Below are 20,731 nucleotides of genomic sequence, written 5' to 3' on the forward strand. Positions count from 1 at the left end.
TGTAAGTCTAATGAATTCCAGTCTAGCTCTATATTTGATGAACCCTAATCTGAAATGAAGCATGCATTTGATTGTATCATGTATTTCTGGAGTCACAGAGCTGGTTCTAGTGGTTCTTGCTCTTGCTGACTACATGGCAAACTCATGGTCTGTCATGGATGAAGATGCTTGGTAGCTTGCTGGTTTGTTTAGAGAATATAGAAATAGAGAGTTTGGGAAAAATAAATAGCAACTAAATATTACACGGAGTCCATATTTTCAGGCACTGGTACAGTTGTACATCCACAAGGCACCAAGTGCCGGACTTGCCTCCTGCACATATCAAATGGGAAGGAAAAATTAAGCAATATAGATAAAGGGTGCCAAAAATTGCAGAATGATCTTTTTGGAATGACGCGCTACTGAAGTGTGGCTTTACCTTGAAGAATGCTACATTTTTTGTAGAACAAACACTCCAAACCCAATGCCTAGAAAAGTTGCAATGGCAATGCCAAAAATGCCTGCAAGAATACCAGGAACTATTAAAGAACTCCAACCTTTGGAAGTTGCCATTCCACATGCTGTTGTAGGCCCCCCAACATTGGCATTTGAAGCTATGAGCAGCAACTTCTGCTGAAAGCCAAGCAACCTTCCAACTCCAAGAAGCACAGCAAGATGTACAGCGATTTGAACTAAAGCAAATGCAAAGATACCGGGTGTCGTGTTGATAACATTCCAAATGCTACCATTTGCTCCCACAACAGCAAAGAAAACCTATTCATGCATTCCAAAACAGGAAAAAACAGAATTTATAACACCTGGAAAAAATATATTGCATAAACACTAAATAACTCTATGATTCTTCAGCTGAAATTATAATTGCCTCCATTTGGAGAAAGCTAATGGCATTAGATTTTATGTACTTAAAACTACCTTAGTTCATGCATGCAGTTTTATTTCTCCTAATCCTACACCTAAAAAAGAAGACAACAACCCTGCAGGCTGCTCAGAACCTGATGATGATGGCCTCATGTTAACTCTCTGGAAGAACATCTGCAGCCAGACCATTAAAAGAATGGCAATTGGCTTGAACTAAGTTATTGATCTCCTGTTCACAGTTATATCTGGAGCAGTAATTTAGATACCTTAACAAAAAATGATGACAAGGAGCTCAAAACAAATAGCCCATGTAAAGAATCATATAGCAGGACAAATGCCAATAACAGAAAGAATCATGTCCTTGGGTATATGAAAAATATAACTTCTGTATGAAAGAACTTTTACCTGCATCAAAATTAAAGCCATAGCCTCACCAGCAGGAGCAAGGCTTCCAAATTGTGATGGAAATATAGTTGCCAAGGCCACAACAATTGCTGTTATGCATGGAAGATTCCCTCCTTGAATGCCCAACAATTTAGTAATGTAAGTGGCTGCTTTGCAGATTGCAAAGGATATAGCAATGGCCATTGCACTTTGTAAGACAGGTAACTTGTTTCCTGCTCTGAGTTCGGGATCAACTTGATCATCTGCCAAAGTTCGAAGACTTCAAAGATTTGAGACTACATGGTTTAGCTATCCAAATGGCATTACAGCCAGCATGAAGATATTCAAGTATATCCAACAATGGTTAAAAATATGAATTAAATCTAGCTTACAAAAAATTGATAGGTCATATGAGCTTTAACAAATACAATGTTCATAAGCAATGGTTTGGTTGAAACATGTTAATATGTGATATGTACATTCTTCGAGCATATAGGTATCAGAGCTTCTCCTGTCTGATATCACAACCTGAAATATTTCAGTTTTGGCTGTTTCACTTGCAAACAGCGGAGATTCTTGTTTCTCACTAATGGATCCAGGGATGCCTTCAGTTTAAGGCTTCAAATCATGTTGAAAGTTATGCATCTCATGCTTGTTCTTATTAAGTTCATTGTGCTATGAAATTACAAAATAATGAGTACTATGGTATCAGTGAGTTTAGGTAAAGCACATTTCTTATACATATCAGATCTTTCAACTTGATGACTCTTGTCATCATGCCCAACTACTCAAGCAAATTGGTTCTGAAGTATGTGAAGTAACAAAACATAAAACTGGTTGACATTTCATTGCATATTTGAATATATGTTGCATCAAACCCTATATGAATCAAAAGTATAACCACTGTTTTCAATAATGAAATGTTCTTTGTTTCCAAAAAAGATGATTGGATCCTTCGCTCGAAAAAGAAAAATGATGGGACCCAATGGAATTTATACAGATTAGTCATGAATAATGAATTTTATTATAATTGTTCAAAAATCCTGAATTGTAGATTTTGCTTCTTCTTTAGTGGGATTATACATTTATTTCCATTTCTAGGTCTCATATTGGTAAACTTTAAAACTGTAAAAGCAACTAGAAGAAGAAAAGCATGGTAGGAATGGAATGCATATTTTTCCTTTAAAGAAAGTTAATTTCAAGCAATCAACAAATAATTAAACCTAAAGTGATCAAATGCTAAATCAATCATGATATTAAAACTGAGATTCATGTGCTTAGTTATATATCCAATAACGAAGGTGAAATAGTAGGATAGGACTTCAGCATTATCATCATTTCTTAGTAATATCAGCCTTCTATGTTGAAAAGTTGACATCGTATGGTAGATGTTTAAACTTAATGTTGATGGTGAATCCAGTACAGCATCCTAATAAATTGTCAGTTGGTAAGAAGACAACTAGCTTTAATCACTGTTAGATCAATTTTAGAAGCAATATCAAGTAGTCCACATGTAAGTGACATTTATTCAGTCACTAAAATTTACTGAATAAGACTTTCATGTTTTATGCTGGATTAGCAACAATAAGAGCAATAAAAAGAGCTATTCTATGCATGTTGAGTACTATCACAGAATTAAACAAGAGGAAGTTAACACACACACCTGTGGTAGATGTGGAAGTTTCTCGAGGTATTTTAGAAGCCAATGCAAAAAGAGATGTGAAATATATTGCACATATAACATTATCTGCAGCTAGCCCTGCAGCCAGTACTGATGGGGAAACACCAAGAGCCTCCGAAACAGCAACATAATTGACCGCTGAACTTTTTTAGAAATTAAAGACAACTGTTAGAAATAATAGGGAACTCAAAACTATCTACTTCTAGCAAATTCACCTCTTTTATTGGTACGGTAGAAATCATCAGCAATAAGGAATCAAGCTACCATCATTTGCATGTTTCTTATTTCATGCACCACTAAAGTTAAGAAGCATATATAGAAGCTTTGACAAGGCACCCTGATTGGTATGCTAGGTTAAGCTGACACAAGTTTTACAGCAAGTACCCAACTATGGATTGGATCCTGAATACATCCAACACAGCTAAATATTGATGTGCAACTCCTCTTGCTAGCAAACACCTAAAAGCAACTTTTATTTGTTTCACTATGTAACATGGATATTCCTTAAACCTTTGTCACAGGGTAGGATTGTGTTGCAACTCCTCTTGCTAGTAAGTACATAGAAGCAACTTTTATTTGCTTCACTATGTAATGTGTAAATCCCTTTCACAAAAGCATAATCATAGAAGTAAAATTCTACAAAACTCTTTGATGATACCTCCACCAATATGCCTGCTCATCAGGGCTGCTGCAATCTTCCAACTATCTTGACCAAGAGATCGCATTGGCACCAGCAGATAGGCTACTACTGTGCCAATTGTGGTCGCGACTATCACACAAAAGATAAGACATCAATAAATATTGAATTCAAAGTATTAGAATTCAAAAAAGCAAAAAGAATACAAAAAAAATGAGGAATGTGCAACAGAAATTTGTCAAATTGGCGGTCAAAATTCATGCAAGAATAGAAAATGTGCAAATTTATAATTGATGGCTCAATTATCTGATAGGATTTTAAGTTTTTCACAGAAAAATAAGATTGGAGAAAATTATCTTTAAAGTAATTAAAATCATGGTTGTGAATAGCAATGAGGATTAGGAAACATCATATGGCTCTATAGCAACTGAATCTTCGTACACACAAGTAACATCTTTTTCTTGAAACAAAACAAAATGCATTCTTGAGACTATGAACTCACGGGTGCTTTTATGCAGGTAGTCACAATGCAAGTTCATGCAACGCCATCATGGCAGATAGTGATGGCTAAGGAGACCTAGCTTTTTCCACTGCACCAATAAATAAATCTTGCCACCCGTCTCGTATGTGGCCTCAAGTGGGACTACAAAATTGAAACCTTCTTTGATGGCCCAATAGAGCATTATGAATATTATCTAGTTATTTTGGCTTCATCAAGAGGATAGCATTACTTGTCACGAGAGCTATGCATCTATCATGATGATCATTGTAATTCATGCTCCAATAATCATTGCGATCATTCATAGCTGCCCTCTCTATCATATGAACATGACGAGAAATTTTGACAATGACAAATCAAAGGCCATCCACATGAGACCTTCTAATGTTATGCAACATTCCAATATTATATATTGATCCAAGAGGATCACTAGACTCATATGGACCACTTTGGCTGCCACGAGTAGAGCTGGATAGAATTCAGGAGCAAGATCGGCCACATCAGAAAGCTGAGTCACGAGCCAAACTTCTGAAGGCTATAACTTGGTCATATAATACCTGATTAAGATGATCTCTTATTTCGAAATCGAGTAACTTTTCGAGATCTACAACTTCAGACCAACCCCTAGAGGGTTGAAACGGGCCAAAACTCCATCTTTTAGGCCTCGAAATAGGTCATTAAAGCGAAAGTTTCTTTTCCGAAAAAACTTTGACCGAGCGTATCTCTCAATCCGTGAAGAATTAAGCAGAGCAACAAAAAAAAAGTCGATGTAGAAGTCAAGATGTACTTCCTGTAGGATTTTAGTTTTTTTTTTTTATGATTATTTTTGATAGTCATATTCATTTTAAGAGATCTAGTCCTATTTAAACTAGGAGAGAAATTTGATCCGAATTGTGAAAAGGAGGACTTCACTACTATTATAAATAAGGGATATGTACCTCGGTTTATGATGTGTGGATAATCAATAAAAGAAAAAGGAATGTAAATTCTTTGAAACTTTTCCAGCTAAATTTTTTTGAAGATTCGAGTTAAGCGGGTTAAGAAAATTCTTCCTTCTCCTTGGCCGGATCATATATATCCTTCTTTAAGCCATTCTAGGCTTAAATAGATTGAAATTCATAGTTTGACTAGTTTGTTGGGATGTCTCCATACTCTATGCTAACTAATGAACCTGCTAAGTTTAGCAACTCACAAACTTCTATGCAGTCTCTATTTTACAAAGTAAACTTCAGGCATGCCTTCATCTCCCAAGGCTCCACCATCGAAAATGGGTACGAATATCAATCTCATAGAAGACATATCCCCCCCTAGCTATTCTTATCAGGATTGCCACATCGCATCGGCCAGTACCAAACTGAAAATAGTGGTTAAAGCTAAAACTATAATTGGTTAGAGTTTTGACATCTGGAAACACATCAAGACACTATTTTGTAATTAGGAATTCCTCTTATACAAAGCAATAATCAAACAAGATAACATTTTTCTAGTAATACTCAATCAATCAGCAATCCTCATTAGACTCTATTTCCAAATAGAACGATCCACCAGCAACATCAAAGCATCATTGTAATACTAAGCCTCTTGTAGCCTTGGCCTAGTCCGCCAGAGCAAAAAGCTTGGTTCATCCCAATAACCAAAAAAAAGAAAAAGAAAAAGAAAATATGATTGGCCCTCTTTGTTCAGTCCTCTACCATTGGCCCCTAGCCTGATTCTGCCATCCACAATGGTCACCGACCCTGGCCTTCAACTAGGGTGGCAATTTATGATCCGACCCGTTAATCCAACCCACGAACGGCATGCTTAAAGTAGGTTTGGATTTGACAAAAATGAGTTTGGATCATAAATGGGTCAACCCATCTAAACCTATTTACTATACGAGTACCCAATATCCAGTACAAATGGCGTACCGACACTCGATATGCCAAAAAAATTTCGTATCGTACTATACCGACACTGTGCCAGTGTGGCACCGGTACAACGTCCGATACCGAGACGGACTTCTAAAATGTTGACTATAAAATTAATTAAATTTTCATGACCTTGAATAGATGTATCTGACTTGCTGGATTGAAGTATAGATTGGTAAACACCAAGGTATGTCATCTTGGTACTGAGCCTTGTACCGGAGCCACCCTGTCATTATGTCGGTATGCTCGGTATGGGGTTGGTTCGACGTACCGATACTCAGTATGCCCTCCGTATCATATACGGAACTGAGCTGATACAGTACAGCATGCTCCGTACCATCCAGTTTGGTACGATATAGAAATAATCTTAAAAATATGTCGCTAATAGAGGTAAGTAACCTAACACTTCATAGTATTTTTTTTCAAAATTTATTAGAAGAAATGATCTTGAAAAATTATAATTAGTTTATTAAATTTGTTTATGATCTCTATTTCTATTTGATAAAATAGGTCAAGCATGTATTGTTTTATTCTTGAAATAAGAATATAATATGTATTCGGTTATTGTTGTAAATAAGTTATTTTTGAACATATGATCTGCTTTGAGAAATGGATTTGGAAATTTGCCTGGGCAGTTTGTGAAATTATTCTTATATATATATGTATTCTCAACATGGCTAGATCTGATGCCACCAATAGGAATTATTTGTTGACATTGTTGACTTGTAATCTAAACAATTAGTTTCAACATCGAACTACTAGTGATTAGAATAGTGATATCTGTTGTTATCTGACACTTTGTGCACCTTGTATCTATTGTCTAATCCATGCCACTGGCTTACATGGACAAAGCTTAATGTTGGATCTAGTATCAGCTTTTAAAAAGCATACTCTTGAAAAGAAAAAAAAATATTATTCTTTGAATTTTGATATTGCCCAATCAATGATATGTTTGATTTACTATAGACTAGCATGCTTAGACCCAACTCTAAAGTGCTTTGTAACTTACTAGGCTGGCGTAACTCATTATTCTTTCTCTTTCTATTTTTTAGAATTGCTCAGGATAAAGGAGTGCGCTAAATCTCTTAGAGATATTCGTGATTATTTAGACTTCTTAGTTTGGTTTAGTTTAGTTTCATTTAGTGTTTTAGATTTTATTTGGTTTAAATGATAGTAATTGTTTGGAACAATATGACTCATGTTAGTTTGGGATATTTTTTTATGAGAATGATTTGAGTGGATCTCTATTAAACAAATTTTCGAGGATTAAAAAATTTATTATTGCTCTGAAATTAATATGACTTGATCATATAGCAAGAGAAGAGCGGGATCAAAAACAAGAATTTTAATAGCCTAAAAGAATCAATCCAAAATACCAGATCCAACCAAGAATGCTAGGAGGAGAGTCCCGGTGGACCTGAGGACTCGGCGAAGATCGGCATTGAAGAGAAGCAAGGGGACGGCCATGGGGAGCAAGTACTCCAACACCACCTTATAGGCTGGAGCTTCGGAGGCGATGATTCCGGTGCTGCTCGCGGCCAATCCGACCAGAGTGCTCACCAGGGCCCCGCTCAGCGCGCTTCCGATCTTGGTCTTCTCCGACCTTCGGAGTCCAAGTGTCCAACCAAACACGACGGGTGAAGCCAAAAATTATAACTTACAGGTAATTTTTCGAAGAAAATATAAAAGACGGCAAGGATTGAGGACAGGGAGGAGACCAGATGCCGAAGGCGCCGGTGGCGAAGAGGGCGGTCCAGGTGCCCCATTGGTCGTTGGGGGAGATGAGGGTGCCGGCGGAGAGGGCGGTCGCCGGACGGATCGAGGAGGTGGTGGTGAGAGGGGAGAGGAAGAAGTGGTGACGAGAAGAGAGAGAGGAGGAGGAGCGGTTCTGGGTAGTTGGGAGGTGAACCGGATCGGTAGCAGTTCGGCCGGGGAGAGAGAGGGGCGGGGGGGATGGGCGAGGGAAGAGGAAGGAGGAGAGCGAGGAGGCCATGAGAGAGAGAAGACTGACCGCTGATGACCTTAAAGAGTTGAAAATTTGTACCCAAAAAAAAAAAAAAGGAGGTGAAGAGATATAACTTTTGCAACATAAACCAAATATTACATTTTTATTAGGAGTATTAATGCAAAAGGATAATATTATCTTTTTATTTTAAAATAATTGTTTAAGCACTATGGGTCAAAAAACTAATGGGAGAGATGTCATTGCAAAAATAAGATAATTTAAGAAAACAATGCGAATAGTGATTTTTAAAAAATAAATATATAATAATCATATTTTTGGAAACATATTATAGAAGAATTTTTTTAACTCCATCTAGAAAGGTACAAATATGAGTATTTCTAAATTTTTAATTTCTTATTGTTGTTGGCCCGTAAGTCCTAATTATTAATCTAGTACGTGGGAAGAGTTAAAAAGTTGTCATGCTTGTGCACTTTTTTTTACGTGTCAATACGCTTTGCACATTGCCTAAAAGGCCTCTCTCTTCCCCTCCCCCCTCTCTCTCTCTCTCTCTCTCTATTTGTATATATAATATATATTATATTAGTTACAATGCACGTGTGGTTGCATATAACTACTAGTAAAGATTAAAATAAATTTTAAAAGAATTTAGCATGATTAAATTCCAATACATCTTTCTTATAAAATTACTTGAAATTTATTTTATATATTACATTCTTAATCAAGATAAGTCTAAGTTTTGCTGCAATCAAAAGATTACTATGAATTTAAATTTCGGATATGGTTTCAAGAAGAATTTCTCTTTTGAACTTCTACTCAAAATCCAACAATCTTATAAACCTTTTTCTTCAATAGATATTTAGCATAGTTTATTCATTTAAACATTTATTAGAGAGATTTAATTAATTAGAGTTATTATACAAACTTAACTATGGAAAATTAAATCACTTTCTTTTTACTGATTAGCAAATCGGATTCTTTTTCCGCCCTCGACCAAAAATATTTTTTTGATCATTCTGCTCAACCAATGTCTCTCTTCTTCATGTATGGTACCATTGTCGTCCCACTCAGCATGTCTTCTTGTGGTCCTTCTTGGGTCGGGATGTAAGTTAAGAGATTGCTTCAAATCACATGCTGATGTGCCAATAATGAAGAAGTGTATAGTAATAATTGTGCATGGATATAGCTTATTAAAATAACTAAATGGAATAATCAGAACTTCCGCATAACAAGCAAAGCTTTCTGAGTTCAAACTTGGATAATGTGTATTACCACACATACATCAGGGTAAAAATCCGGTAATGGAACATATATACTAGGATACCTGCAGGGGTACATGAAGCATTAGTCTTGGATGATGAATTTTCAAACATTTCAAGCTGGAATAGCATACTACTGTATAGGTCTCTCTCTTTCTTTCCTGCGAAAAGGAAAAATTACAGTGCTCAAGAATTAGGTGCTTTCAGGATTTCGAAATTTATTTAAAATGGATGTCATGACTAGGTGATTTCAGAATTTAAGTGATTGCGGATGGCCAAAGAAAAAAGAAACTGTGATTCTAAGCTTAGCTGAGTTTATTGTTAGGTCAAAGCCTAGGGATTGGCTAGATGGCTGATTGGGATTGTAGTTGTCAATACGCTACATCACAAGGAATTATCACTGAACAATAGCTATCAAGCTTATTTATTTTCAGATACATGTTAAATTAGCATGAATAAGGGGGATGAGAACATTTACACACTAACATTATGGCACATGAACATCACTTCATCATGGAAGCCCCTTGAAACCCCTATTCTAAGTCACCATTTGCACAGAAACCTGTAATTAAAGTGTGCAGATCCTCTGTAGATGATTTTAAAAGTGCATGCTGCATCAACCAGGACCGTGGCCGTGGAATGAAGACCAATCCACCACATGGCCAAGCACATGCCCATGGGAATAGAGGATGCACATTTCATAACATCATGATCAACATCTCTTTCTCAAAGTATAGAAATTGATTTCAACAATTATCCTTATAGAAGTGAAAAAAGTTCATGTCGACAAGCTTCTCATCACCTACTCTTGTGACCTCATGTCATGCCGCCAAGAATACGAGCTTGTATGTAGCAGGCACCACAATCCATGCCAACACAAAATCCGTATCATGATGATTGGAAAGGAAAAGTTGTTAATCTGAAACAATATGATGCAGCATAGTTGGATTATATCTCATGTTTTCACATAGATATATAAGAATTATACAAGGCATATCCCTAGAACAAAGGGGCAAAAAACAAAAAATAGAACCCTCAAAAAAGAAAATTAAGCACCGTAATCTTTGCAATCATTCATATGGAATTGCTGAATTGGAGCATCTAGGAGTCACTAATGCTAATTTTAAAAAAATCAGAATCAAGAGATTAGTTTCATGTTCTTCAGCATTGTGGTAAGAAGAGGTAGCTTTCCAGGAGCCCTATGCTTGTAATCCTGCAACAGAGCCTCCGCAGCTAGGGATTGCAGCTCAGAGCTTTCTTTCTCTTCTTTGTTCCGTCCCTTGATCAGCTGATTGATGGCAACACTACACTGAAGAAATTAAGAATATATTAGTGATCATGATGGTGAGCAACAAAATCAAAATATCCAGGATATCTTACCAAGCATACACCATAGAGAGCTCTGGTGTTCTTGCCTCCAGTTAAGTTGACGGTGGCACAATAGTACTTTTTGGCTGCCTGAAGATTTTCCAAACCACCCATAGAATAAAGTACCTAATGATAAACGAATTCCCAGCATGAAGGGTTAATCCAACAAAATAGCATACCTTTTATACATGCTGTAAATATATTATCATCAATTGAGAAAATAAGCAAGAAGTAACGAAGACAAGTGGGGATAGAACAATGTCAATTTAAGTCAGAAACCCATCCCCCAATTATAAAAAGATCTAATATTATATTACATATATATATATATATATATATATAGAGAGAGAGAGAGAGAGAGAGAGAGAGAGAGAGAGAGAAGGAAATCCATCCATGAACCTGTTTTAGTCATCTTGCTTGCTAGATTATAGCTGTTATAAGCATGTGGATGAACTAGTGTTTGTAGGTATTAATCCAAATGTTAATAGGCAAAGGAAGCAATCTCCATTAAGCAAAAAATTTATCATCGCCTTTCACAATTGTTGTAAGATATAACCGCCCAGACCTAAAGCAAATAACGAAGGACCCAATATTCCGCTGCAGCTGTGACAGACTAGCAAAAAGGAGGTGCTTTATGTTGATACACAAGTACAATGTCTTCTGCTCAGCCAAGGTCAAATTCACTGCGTGCAGCTAAGCATTTCTTTTTTCCTTTTTTTTTCCTACCAAGTCCCACCTGCCTGAAGCAGTTAAACCCTGGTATTTTACTGGCATAAAGCTCAGGTCCGAAATACTTGAAGAGTTGACACCACTCAAGAGTCTTTGCTTCCAAGCAAGGGGTTGCCACTGTTTGGAGTTAAAGCAACTGACAAAGGATCCAATCTTCCACTGCAGCTGTCAGACTAGAAAAAAGGGGGTGTTTCATGTTGATACATAAGTACAATGTCTTCTGCTTAGCCAATGTCAAATTCAACATGTGCAGCTGAGCATTTTTTTCCCTTTTTTCTAAATAGATCAGGAGGGAAGTCCCACCTTCCCCGAAGGATTTAAATCCTGGTTATTTCCTAAAATAACACTCAGGGCCAAAATACTCGAGGGTGAACACCACTCAAGACTTGAAGGTTTGTGACCACTCAGCCACTGCTCTGTTCACACCAACTGCTAATAAAAGCTGAGCTATGACCGTAATATTCTGAACCATAACCAACACCTTCCAACATCTACGTGAGGCTGACAATTAACTGCTTTCAACCTATATCAGCTCTCTATGAAATGCTCTTGAGCTTTTCTTGCAGATTCAACTTTGGGCAAGAAAGGGCCTAGAGTACACCCTAGAATACCAAATATCCAGGCAGCATCATATTTTAAAAGAAGTCATGTATATCCATGAAGCATTCTTGAAGTTCAAGAAAAGGTGGGTGATGGTATGCACATCATATCTAGAATCTATATAGCAAGAAAAGGCGGGTGATGGCATGCACATTATATCTACAATGTGTATAGAGGGATATGAAATGCATTTGTGCTTATCTTGTGAATTCAACTTTGGTCAAAAAAAGGCCTTGCAGACAACCTAGAACACTGAATATCCAGGCAACATCATATTCTAAAAGAAGTCATGCATATGCATGAAGCATTCTTGAAGTTCAAGAAAAGGTGGGTGATGGTATGGTATGCACATCATATGTACAATGTGTATGGCAAGAAAAGGTGGGTGATGGCATGCTTATCATATCCACAATATGCATAGAGGGAAGAAGAAGAGTAAAATTTTTCCAACAAATGAAGTAGAAGAGAAATTAGAAAAAAATTGTTGCAACATAAAAGAAAAAAAGAAAAAAAAAATCCTTCCCTCCGTCAACAAGATGGGTCATCATCTTGTTAGCAGCAAACATGAGTAAGATGAATCATGTTTATTATGAATTTCACTAATATTACAATTTACCAGTATAATTCTTTTTTCCATTACTTCAGACTATTTCATTTTCGATAAACAAGAGGAATTATCCACCTTAAAGGCCCAATTGACAAATCTTGCTCCACACCCACTTGGCCACTTCTCTAAATGTATGAAGTTATGGATGAGAGTCATAAAACAAATAAAACAAAAAATATATTGACCATTCTAGAACTAATTTGGCTTCATGACAGGAAGATCCATGATCAAGGTCATTCCTTGAACAACTTGTAGCATATGACACCTGATACATGCAAGGCTCTCCTAAACATTCATGCTATGGTTACTACTTCGTTGGAATATTATATGACTGAATGAGCCTGGAAAGAACTTCCCTACCTACAAATATATATATATATATGTGTGTGTGTGTGTGTATTGTTTTACACATAGTCAAACTTCACTTCCTCTGTTCACTTTTCCCCTCTTTTGGCAGATGGTAAGGTTTTGAATTTTTCTTCCCTTTTCTTTTGTAAGCATGGATATGTTTGTTGTATATGTCTTTTCAATTTTACAGTTAATTTAAATGAGGCATAACCACCATCACCCCCCCCCCAAACCAAATCCAAGCCAGAAGAAGAAGAAGAAGATGAAACCCCGAAATTTTGAACGATAGGGCAAGGGCGAAATAAGAAAACAATAGTAGTTGCATGATGCAATCATTTCTTCAACAATGGTATAAAAACTGTAAGAATATTAGACAATGATAATAGAAAGCCACTTGCCTCTGCGTAAGCTAGATGATAAAAAGGAACTGTTGGTTGAGATAGTATTAGCTCCTCATAACAAAAGGCTGCTTGCTTGTACCTGATTAGGGAGAGAGAGTTTAGTAAAATGTAGAACAAGTAAGACATTGCATTAACAATCAAAATGCCTCACATTTGTAGGGATACATAAATTTCAGCAAGTTCTCTCCAAGCATCATGATCTGCCATAAATCTGCGAAAAGATCCAAAGACTTCAGTAACCTATGCATAGTGCAAATAGTTTCACCATGAATTACAAAAAGATTCAGAATACTTGTAGACTAGACATAAACTGATCCTTACATTTCAAGGTACTTATTTAGAAAATCAACAGCAGCTGAGATATTTCCTTGTGCCTTTGCCATCGCAACCTTCCTCTTATGGATTAGCTGCAAGAGGAAAATTTAGAGGTTTCATATATTGTAGTTTTAATAATTAAAAAGATCAAAGTAAAGCATATGTAACAGGAGATGGGAAAATGTACTGGAAAATAGAAGACAACAATCCAACAAGTTGAGCTTCTTTTTCTTAATTGTGTTTAGACGTTACATCCACTAAGGACTCTTTGTTAAAGCAAGCACTTTCAATTTTCTACATGCAAAACAAACTATAATTCATGGTTGCATTTTTTACATACATTTACAGGCAACCAACTAATGTTAACATTCCAACTCTTTATTTGGGCTTAGGACCACCATCAGCTCTGATGCCTGGATAAAATAATAATAAAACAGGAAAATTAACTTACCTGATCAAGTGGATTATCCTCTAGAAGACATGCATATGCTTTTTCTGCATCAGCCCATGCTCCCTTCGCTTCAAGTAGCATTGCTTCTAATCTGCCTGAAAATTATTGCAAAGAAAGGCCAGAAGCAGCTGAGCATGAAACGAATATAACCCTATGCATAAATACGTCTATCATGTATGGTGCAGTATTTCATTATCTTCAAGCCAGTTGCAGGTAGGATAAAGCAATCCAATGTTTTTAGTATGAGCTGCAACAGCAAAATACTAGACAGTGAAATTTACAATCAGTAAGTATATGTTCCATTTAAAGATTCTTTAACTTTATTGAGACCTTATATTTTATTTATATGTACATGTATGTATCCTGCACATAAATAAGTATACCATGTATGGTCCAGTATTTTATTATCTTCATTCCCGTTGGAGATAGGATAAAGCAATCTAATGTTTTTTGTATAACCTGCAATACCAAAATACTAGACAGTTAACAGAAAGTTAATGTTTTATTTAAAGATTCTTCAACTTTATTGCTCTTAAATTTTATGTATTTATATATACAATATGCATGCCTATATAGCAGAGAAAACAGTCCATCTGTTAGTGATTTATAGAACATTCATTATGATCTAATAACATTTATCCGAAGATTCAACTGCAAAGTAGTAAAAGATTGATTCTTTCTGGATCTTTATCTGGTCTGCCAGAGTATTTCTACCGGTTGACATATCTTCTTACGGTGTTTCCATATGTTGCTGCAGGGTTCTCTTAAAATTTGGTGACAATTTTCACAATATTGACATGAAGTCTGTAGCTAAAAGATTGTTCTTATCTTTCAAATATATTTTAAAGAGAGTACATGATCGACATAAAGACTAACCAATTGAGAGTGCAATACACAGTTTATGCAGGTGAAATATAAGAACACTAAGCCACAAAACCCTGTAAAAAAGGGTCAGTACTATTTACAGCAATAGTCTAACAGTATAAGCCAAGGTTAGCCATCCCCATACCGGTACCAAACTGAGACTCGATACAAGGGGTGTACCAAATTTAGGCATATGCCGAACCAACCCTTGGGTGTATCAACATTGTACTAGCATGGTACCGGTACAAAGGTGTGACACCGAGATTGTGAACCTCGAGCAAATAACATCATAAGAAAAGAGCAAGCTAGAAAAGACTCATCAAGATCCAAAGTTGTTTAGGAACTTTGGATAAATGTTAGCCAGCAGTTCAATCATCATGGAACCACAAAAAGAATAAGAGGGACCCTAATCCCTTTAACCTCTCTTATTCCTACAATATCTAACATATTGTAGAAGAGATTAAAAGTTTTTAACCTCCATCAACTCATCCTATCTTTAAAATAACTTAAGATCTGAAAATACCTTCATTTTTCCCATGTATCTGAAAATCCAACATAGGGCCTATATATAATAGGAACAATTAGGTCATCAAAGAAGTTAAACTAGGTAGGTTAGAGTATGGATATATTAATAAGATTTTCAAATATTTATTACTTTATGAGATATATAGGCCCATTGGTCTTCGCCATGTATGTAGACATGATGAGATACATATTTAGCTATATTTTGTAAATCACATACACAACAATGTGGGGTCTACCAAGGTCTATCAGCTCAACCCCTTGTATAAAGAGAAAAAGAAAATATGCAAGTTCCATTCGACAATTCTTATCTAGTGGCTATACTCAATCAAGGATATCTATTTTATGACTCTATATAACTTAAGTTGAATGCTCTGGCAAAACTAGCATATACCATTGGCTAATACAACAGTACTTACCAACCCTCAGACTGCCTGTAAATTTCTTTGAGAGGGTAGCAATACAATCCTGCAAAACAATAGTTACAAGTATATCATGTACACTAAATTAGGAGAATAACATAAAGAAGAATAACATAAAAAATGGTTTGATAATTGGACCGTAGAAAATCTGACAGTATAGTTGAAACTTCAACAATAAAGATGCCAAATTTATTGGAGGAATACATGTTCCTATCAAGTCCTTACAAAAACAGCCAATGAACTGTGGAAGATTTTCCACGGCAAGGTATCAAACGAGTCAAAAAAAATTAAAAAAAAGCAAGCTGATTGATCGTTAACATCCTGCTCGTTCTTCTATATACCTTCTTAGACATGTTTCCTCGTGAGAAAAGGCTTAGATGATGGTGATAAGACTGATCATATAAAGTGACTTCGTAAAAAAACAGAAAAAAAATCATGCATGAGTATAGTTTTGAACCAATCCGGTAATAATTACACATTATATATATGCTTTATAAAACCAACACATGGTTGCTCCATACCAACATTGTCTACCACTTCAGTGAAGTTATTATGGGCTCAAACATGTTCCAAAAGCATAATTTCAGCATTTTAGCCAACTCATTCTGGATGCTGGTTTATCTAACAGTTATCATGAGTACACTCTCTTCACATGACACTTCTCTGCTATCAACATGGTTTCACCACTCAATGTTGTAGATATAATTCTTGTTGGTGGAGGTACTTCCTCCTTTGACTATCTAAAGCAACCGTCCATCAAATTTGCAACAAAGTGTTCAGGCTTTCTTCATTATATTTGGAGCTCAAAGCTGCCTTTTTCCCCAAGGGGGTACAAGGTCCAGCCATCTAATAAAGGTACATCTCCAATCTAATTAGTTCTGCATGCTAGAATGATATTCACATTGCTAATGCATTAATGAGCTTTAGTCAATTAACAGTGAGCTGTTCATGGTACCACCAGATTAACTCTGGTGTCTTGTATTTGACCATATTCCAAATGGAAATAATGTGATTAGTGCTAATGGTGAGTCAGTTGTCAGTATGCCTCACTCCCATCACTATTTCAGCCCCTTGAAACATTCTGTGATATACTTGTGACATTAATTACTCCTTTCCCTGCTTTTACCTCATGTTTAGGGCCTCACCAATGCTAATCAAGACAGGAATCTTGATGATCAGAATTCTACAACTAGCTATTATTGGCAAGCCTGCTCATCATTAACATTGAAAACTTCACCATGGCCCAGAGTGGAACAAAGGTTTTCTCGCCTCAGTTTCACTAACATGTCTGTCAGAAACTAGCACATATTGTTATCGTCAAGGTATTATTTAGACTGCTAGGTGTTGATATTCATTTCCACCACAACCTACACATCTATCTACCTGCTCTTCCATATTCTTACATTCAGCCCATTGACAAGCCTACAAATTACTTTGCAGAGAATCATAATACCATGTACTGACACAGCCATATAGTTTAGTTTTATATATTTATATCCAAGCCTATGTAGAGACGAAGGGATCACCAAGATCATCTAGATGGATCAAACCAAGTATAATATGTCTCGGGCTATTACATATTAAAAAATCAAAACAAGGTGAATGACTTAATTTTGCTTATGAAAAAACCCAGGAAAGACAAATGAGCCTTGTTGACAACAAATCCTCCGATAGATTCAATTACAATTTTAAAATATAAATACTTAATATTAATATAACAACACTTACAAGTAACTTTTGGTTGAGCTTTTCCAATTTTGAGAAGATAAGAACATGAGAATTTGTAATTGGCAGTGTTGGGAGCATTAATTCAGTAAGATAACTAAAGCACCATATGAACAGACATTATCACAGTTCATGCGGGAAAAGGGAAAAAATCACTGAACAGACCATATAAAAATGTTCTCACTTATGATGTTTGCATAAAAAGAAAGAAAGAATAACTTCAAAGGAAAACTCAAAAGAACAAAATAAAATTTAGGATAAAGGCGCCACCTTTGCAACATCTAGTCGCTGGCAATCCATAGCAGCAATAGCCACCTGCTCATAAAGAGTCCATTCTGCATTAATAGACAGACTATTCTGAGTTTCTAATCATCTCTGCCTGAAAAGAGGCTTAAAAATTAAGTGTCGTAATCATATGGAAATAACCAAATCATACATGTTATCTGCATGTACATACTGAAGTACATGCATATGTGTGTATATATGTAATATGCCTAAAAGACAAGAATGAAAATGAAATGCTTACAATTATGGCTAAACTGTGAAAAGGCTCATCTTTTCAAATGAAATAAATTTGCAGCTTGCACATTTGTTTCCAAACTAAACATTAGTAACCAATTTGGCAACCATATTTTAAGTAAAAAAGAAGTTGCATATTGAATTGCTGCCATGACAATGATTTTGTTTATAAAATGGCAGGATCAACATAATGAGGGAGTCAAGCATGATTTATCTGCATAATAGAGGTAATCACAGGCCTACCAAAGATATGTCAAATAAAATAATGTTAAAACAACTCCTCTGACCACAACCACAGCCATCAAGACATCTACTTACTAGAATAATAATTTCATTTACCCATTCAAACCTATCGAGCATTTTTAGCATGTCCAATCCCTTTTGCAATGTCCATCCAGATTTTTTTCATGGCTCCTACTCAACCATTATCCAATCTTCTATCACCCTCCTTATCAAAGTCATTTCCCACAAATTTTACATGCACATACAACCATAATAAATTCATAGAAACAACCTTTCTACATGCAAGGTAAGGTGTGTACACCTGACCCTCCCCAGATCTCATAGTGGTCAGAGCCTCGTATACTGGGCTGCCCTTATATATAATCATAATAAATTCTTCATTACCACCAGAACTATGCCAAGATTTTCTTCGATCTACATATTTTAAGTCTATTTTCCTACCCATGCCACGTACATCCAAGCATGGCCATCTCTGCACTGCTTTATGGATAAAACTTGGCTAAAAAAACTATCGATTAAACCTAGAGGTTACACATCAAATGGAAGATCTTTTTGGTTCCATAAGACCTAATTCTCTGAGTTTGCTGAAACTCTCTAAGGAAATAACAACCGGTCCAGGAGGACAAGATCTTGAAAATATTTAAGAACACTAGAATCTCATATGCTATATTCTCCAAAGTCCAAATCTTTAACATTGCTGAGTTGATTCCCTCCATTTATGCATCAGAGATATACATCTTGTACAAACTCCTTAACCAATTGCTATAATCCGATGCCAATTTGAGCAAAGACATCTTATTCACTTCTTTTAGTTGGCCAACCTAGTCTACAATATCTTTTTACCTAGATTTTGACATCTATATCAGAGGTCTCAGTTGCCCTAAGACTTTTCCAAAGTTCCACTTGAAAGGTCCAAATGACAATGCAACTAGCAGCAGACCTCTTCTCACAATGTTTCTGATAATATTTCCTTCTTCCAAGTTTGCCAATAGAATATTCAGCCATCTCACTGAAATACAGTTTAATAGCTCCTTCATGTGCTTCCATTTAACTTAAATAGCATCCATGCAATCCAATGACTTCACCTTGTTCCATGCCATCCCATGACTTCACCTTAATGTTCCAATTGCCCCACACAGTCTTCTCCATGTTCGCCAATGGATATCCTCTCATGAATTAAAAATAATCAATTGTCACCTCCAGCACAAATTAGCCACCTTCCTCATATTTGTCAGTCTCCTCATGAAGATGGTTTCTTTCCTAATTAGTCAAAAGCCACATGCTTCTTCAACAGCGCTGACACTTCTAGTACTTGTTGTTGTCTCCTAGTGCAATGTAAACATCTTGCTGTTTGCATATAGCAAAATGAATTCATTAGTATAATCCGTGGTCCACTCCACTGATATAAAAAGGTGAATTTAGGTTCCAAAAACAATGGATAAGTGCAACTCGGGCTCAAGCCATAATGCCCCACCTAGTTAACAATCGACTAGTGGGTAATTCTTTAAAACCATAGGAGCTTCCCTTGCAAAAGTCATATGGACTATAAAACCAATTTTGAATCCATATAATGTAATGACAAAGAAAAAGAGACAATTAGAGGATTTAAATGACATGAATGGCCAACCATCTCTATGGAGATGCTATGCCCCATTCTCATTTTATATTTTCTCTGTTCACCCATATAAAATAGTTTGAAAAGTAGTTAGTCGGGAACCTACAAAGTGCAATCTAATTAAGGGCTTGTTTCGCTATTCCGACGGGATTGGGCTGAAAATCCTATAGGAATAGCCAAACATATGTAGGAATTATAGATTGGGTTGTCCATTTAAGCATGGCCCTATATCGGCCAGACTCCACCCAGCCCAAATCTTGTGGGAAGAAAAAGAAAAAATACCTCAATAGGTCATATGTTTCATCCTGCAGTCCAGAAGCTGAGATCTGAGCTGGGTTTGGATAGGCTCTTAGAAAATACAAGCTAAATAGGTCAACAGGCCCGATTCCTACAGGATTTTCAGCCCAATCCTGTAGAAATATCCAAATAGACCCTAAAGGTGCATATGTCCTCATGAAGACTTCTTAAAAGATGAGCGCCAAATCCCATTAAGAATTCCCTTGTCAAAGAGTCCAGTTTAAGATCCCATTGGAAGGTCCCATTGCCATCAACTTACTTGCTCTTCTTGTAGGCATCGATTAAAGTATCAACCCATGCCAATTAGTGTCATAGGGCACCATAGAATGCTAATTCCTGTGTTGTGCCAGCATATTTGTGTTGTTCAATATATGTTTGTGCCATTTCATGTGCTATGCTACATTTACCAGCAGAAACTCAGTTTCATTGTTATGAGACATGTCAAATGATTGGGCACATAAGTAGTACAACATGGTATGTATAACATTGCCCAATGCCAATCTGGGGCCAGCAAGGG

At 36.3% G+C, this 20,731-nt stretch overlaps 2 protein-coding genes across 3 annotated transcripts in view; both read right to left on the minus strand.

The window, feature by feature from the left end:
• LOC103710735 (uncharacterized membrane protein YjcL) lies at positions 1-7,976 on the minus strand. Of its 2 annotated transcripts, XM_026806087.2 has the most exons (7): positions 7,685-7,975; positions 7,343-7,569; positions 3,582-3,692; positions 2,906-3,061; positions 1,264-1,505; positions 419-753; positions 1-312 (listed from the first exon to the last, which is right to left on the minus strand). In XM_026806087.2, exons 1-6 carry the CDS (start codon positions 7,957-7,959, stop codon positions 430-432), a joined length of 1,335 nt encoding a protein of 444 aa, XP_026661888.2. In that variant the 5' UTR covers positions 7,960-7,975; the 3' UTR covers positions 1-312; positions 419-429. The 2 variants fall into 2 exon arrangements, with proteins under 2 accessions (XP_026661888.2, XP_026661889.2); XM_026806088.2 differs by lacking the exon at positions 2,906-3,061 and having other exon boundaries at positions 34-312; positions 7,685-7,976.
• Positions 7,977-10,079: 2,103 nt separating this feature from the next.
• LOC103710693 (ER membrane protein complex subunit 2-A-like) overlaps positions 10,080-20,731 on the minus strand; it is a 12,074-nt gene continuing 1,422 nt past the window's right edge. Inside the window, exons 2-9 of the mRNA XM_008796547.3 lie at positions 17,811-17,875; positions 15,813-15,861; positions 14,008-14,102; positions 13,563-13,648; positions 13,393-13,452; positions 13,239-13,320; positions 10,569-10,682; positions 10,080-10,497 (exon numbers count right to left, since the gene is read on the minus strand). Of these exons, the coding sequence (XP_008794769.2) occupies positions 10,327-10,497; positions 10,569-10,682; positions 13,239-13,320; positions 13,393-13,452; positions 13,563-13,648; positions 14,008-14,102; positions 15,813-15,861; positions 17,811-17,875 (722 nt within the window). The 3' untranslated portion in view covers positions 10,080-10,326. The remainder of the gene's footprint in view (positions 10,498-10,568; positions 10,683-13,238; positions 13,321-13,392; positions 13,453-13,562; positions 13,649-14,007; positions 14,103-15,812; positions 15,862-17,810; positions 17,876-20,731) is intronic.

Source organism: Phoenix dactylifera, chromosome 18 (assembly GCF_009389715.1).
Source record: "Phoenix dactylifera cultivar Barhee BC4 chromosome 18, palm_55x_up_171113_PBpolish2nd_filt_p, whole genome shotgun sequence".
NCBI classification, from domain to species: Eukaryota; Viridiplantae; Streptophyta; class Magnoliopsida; order Arecales; family Arecaceae; genus Phoenix; species Phoenix dactylifera.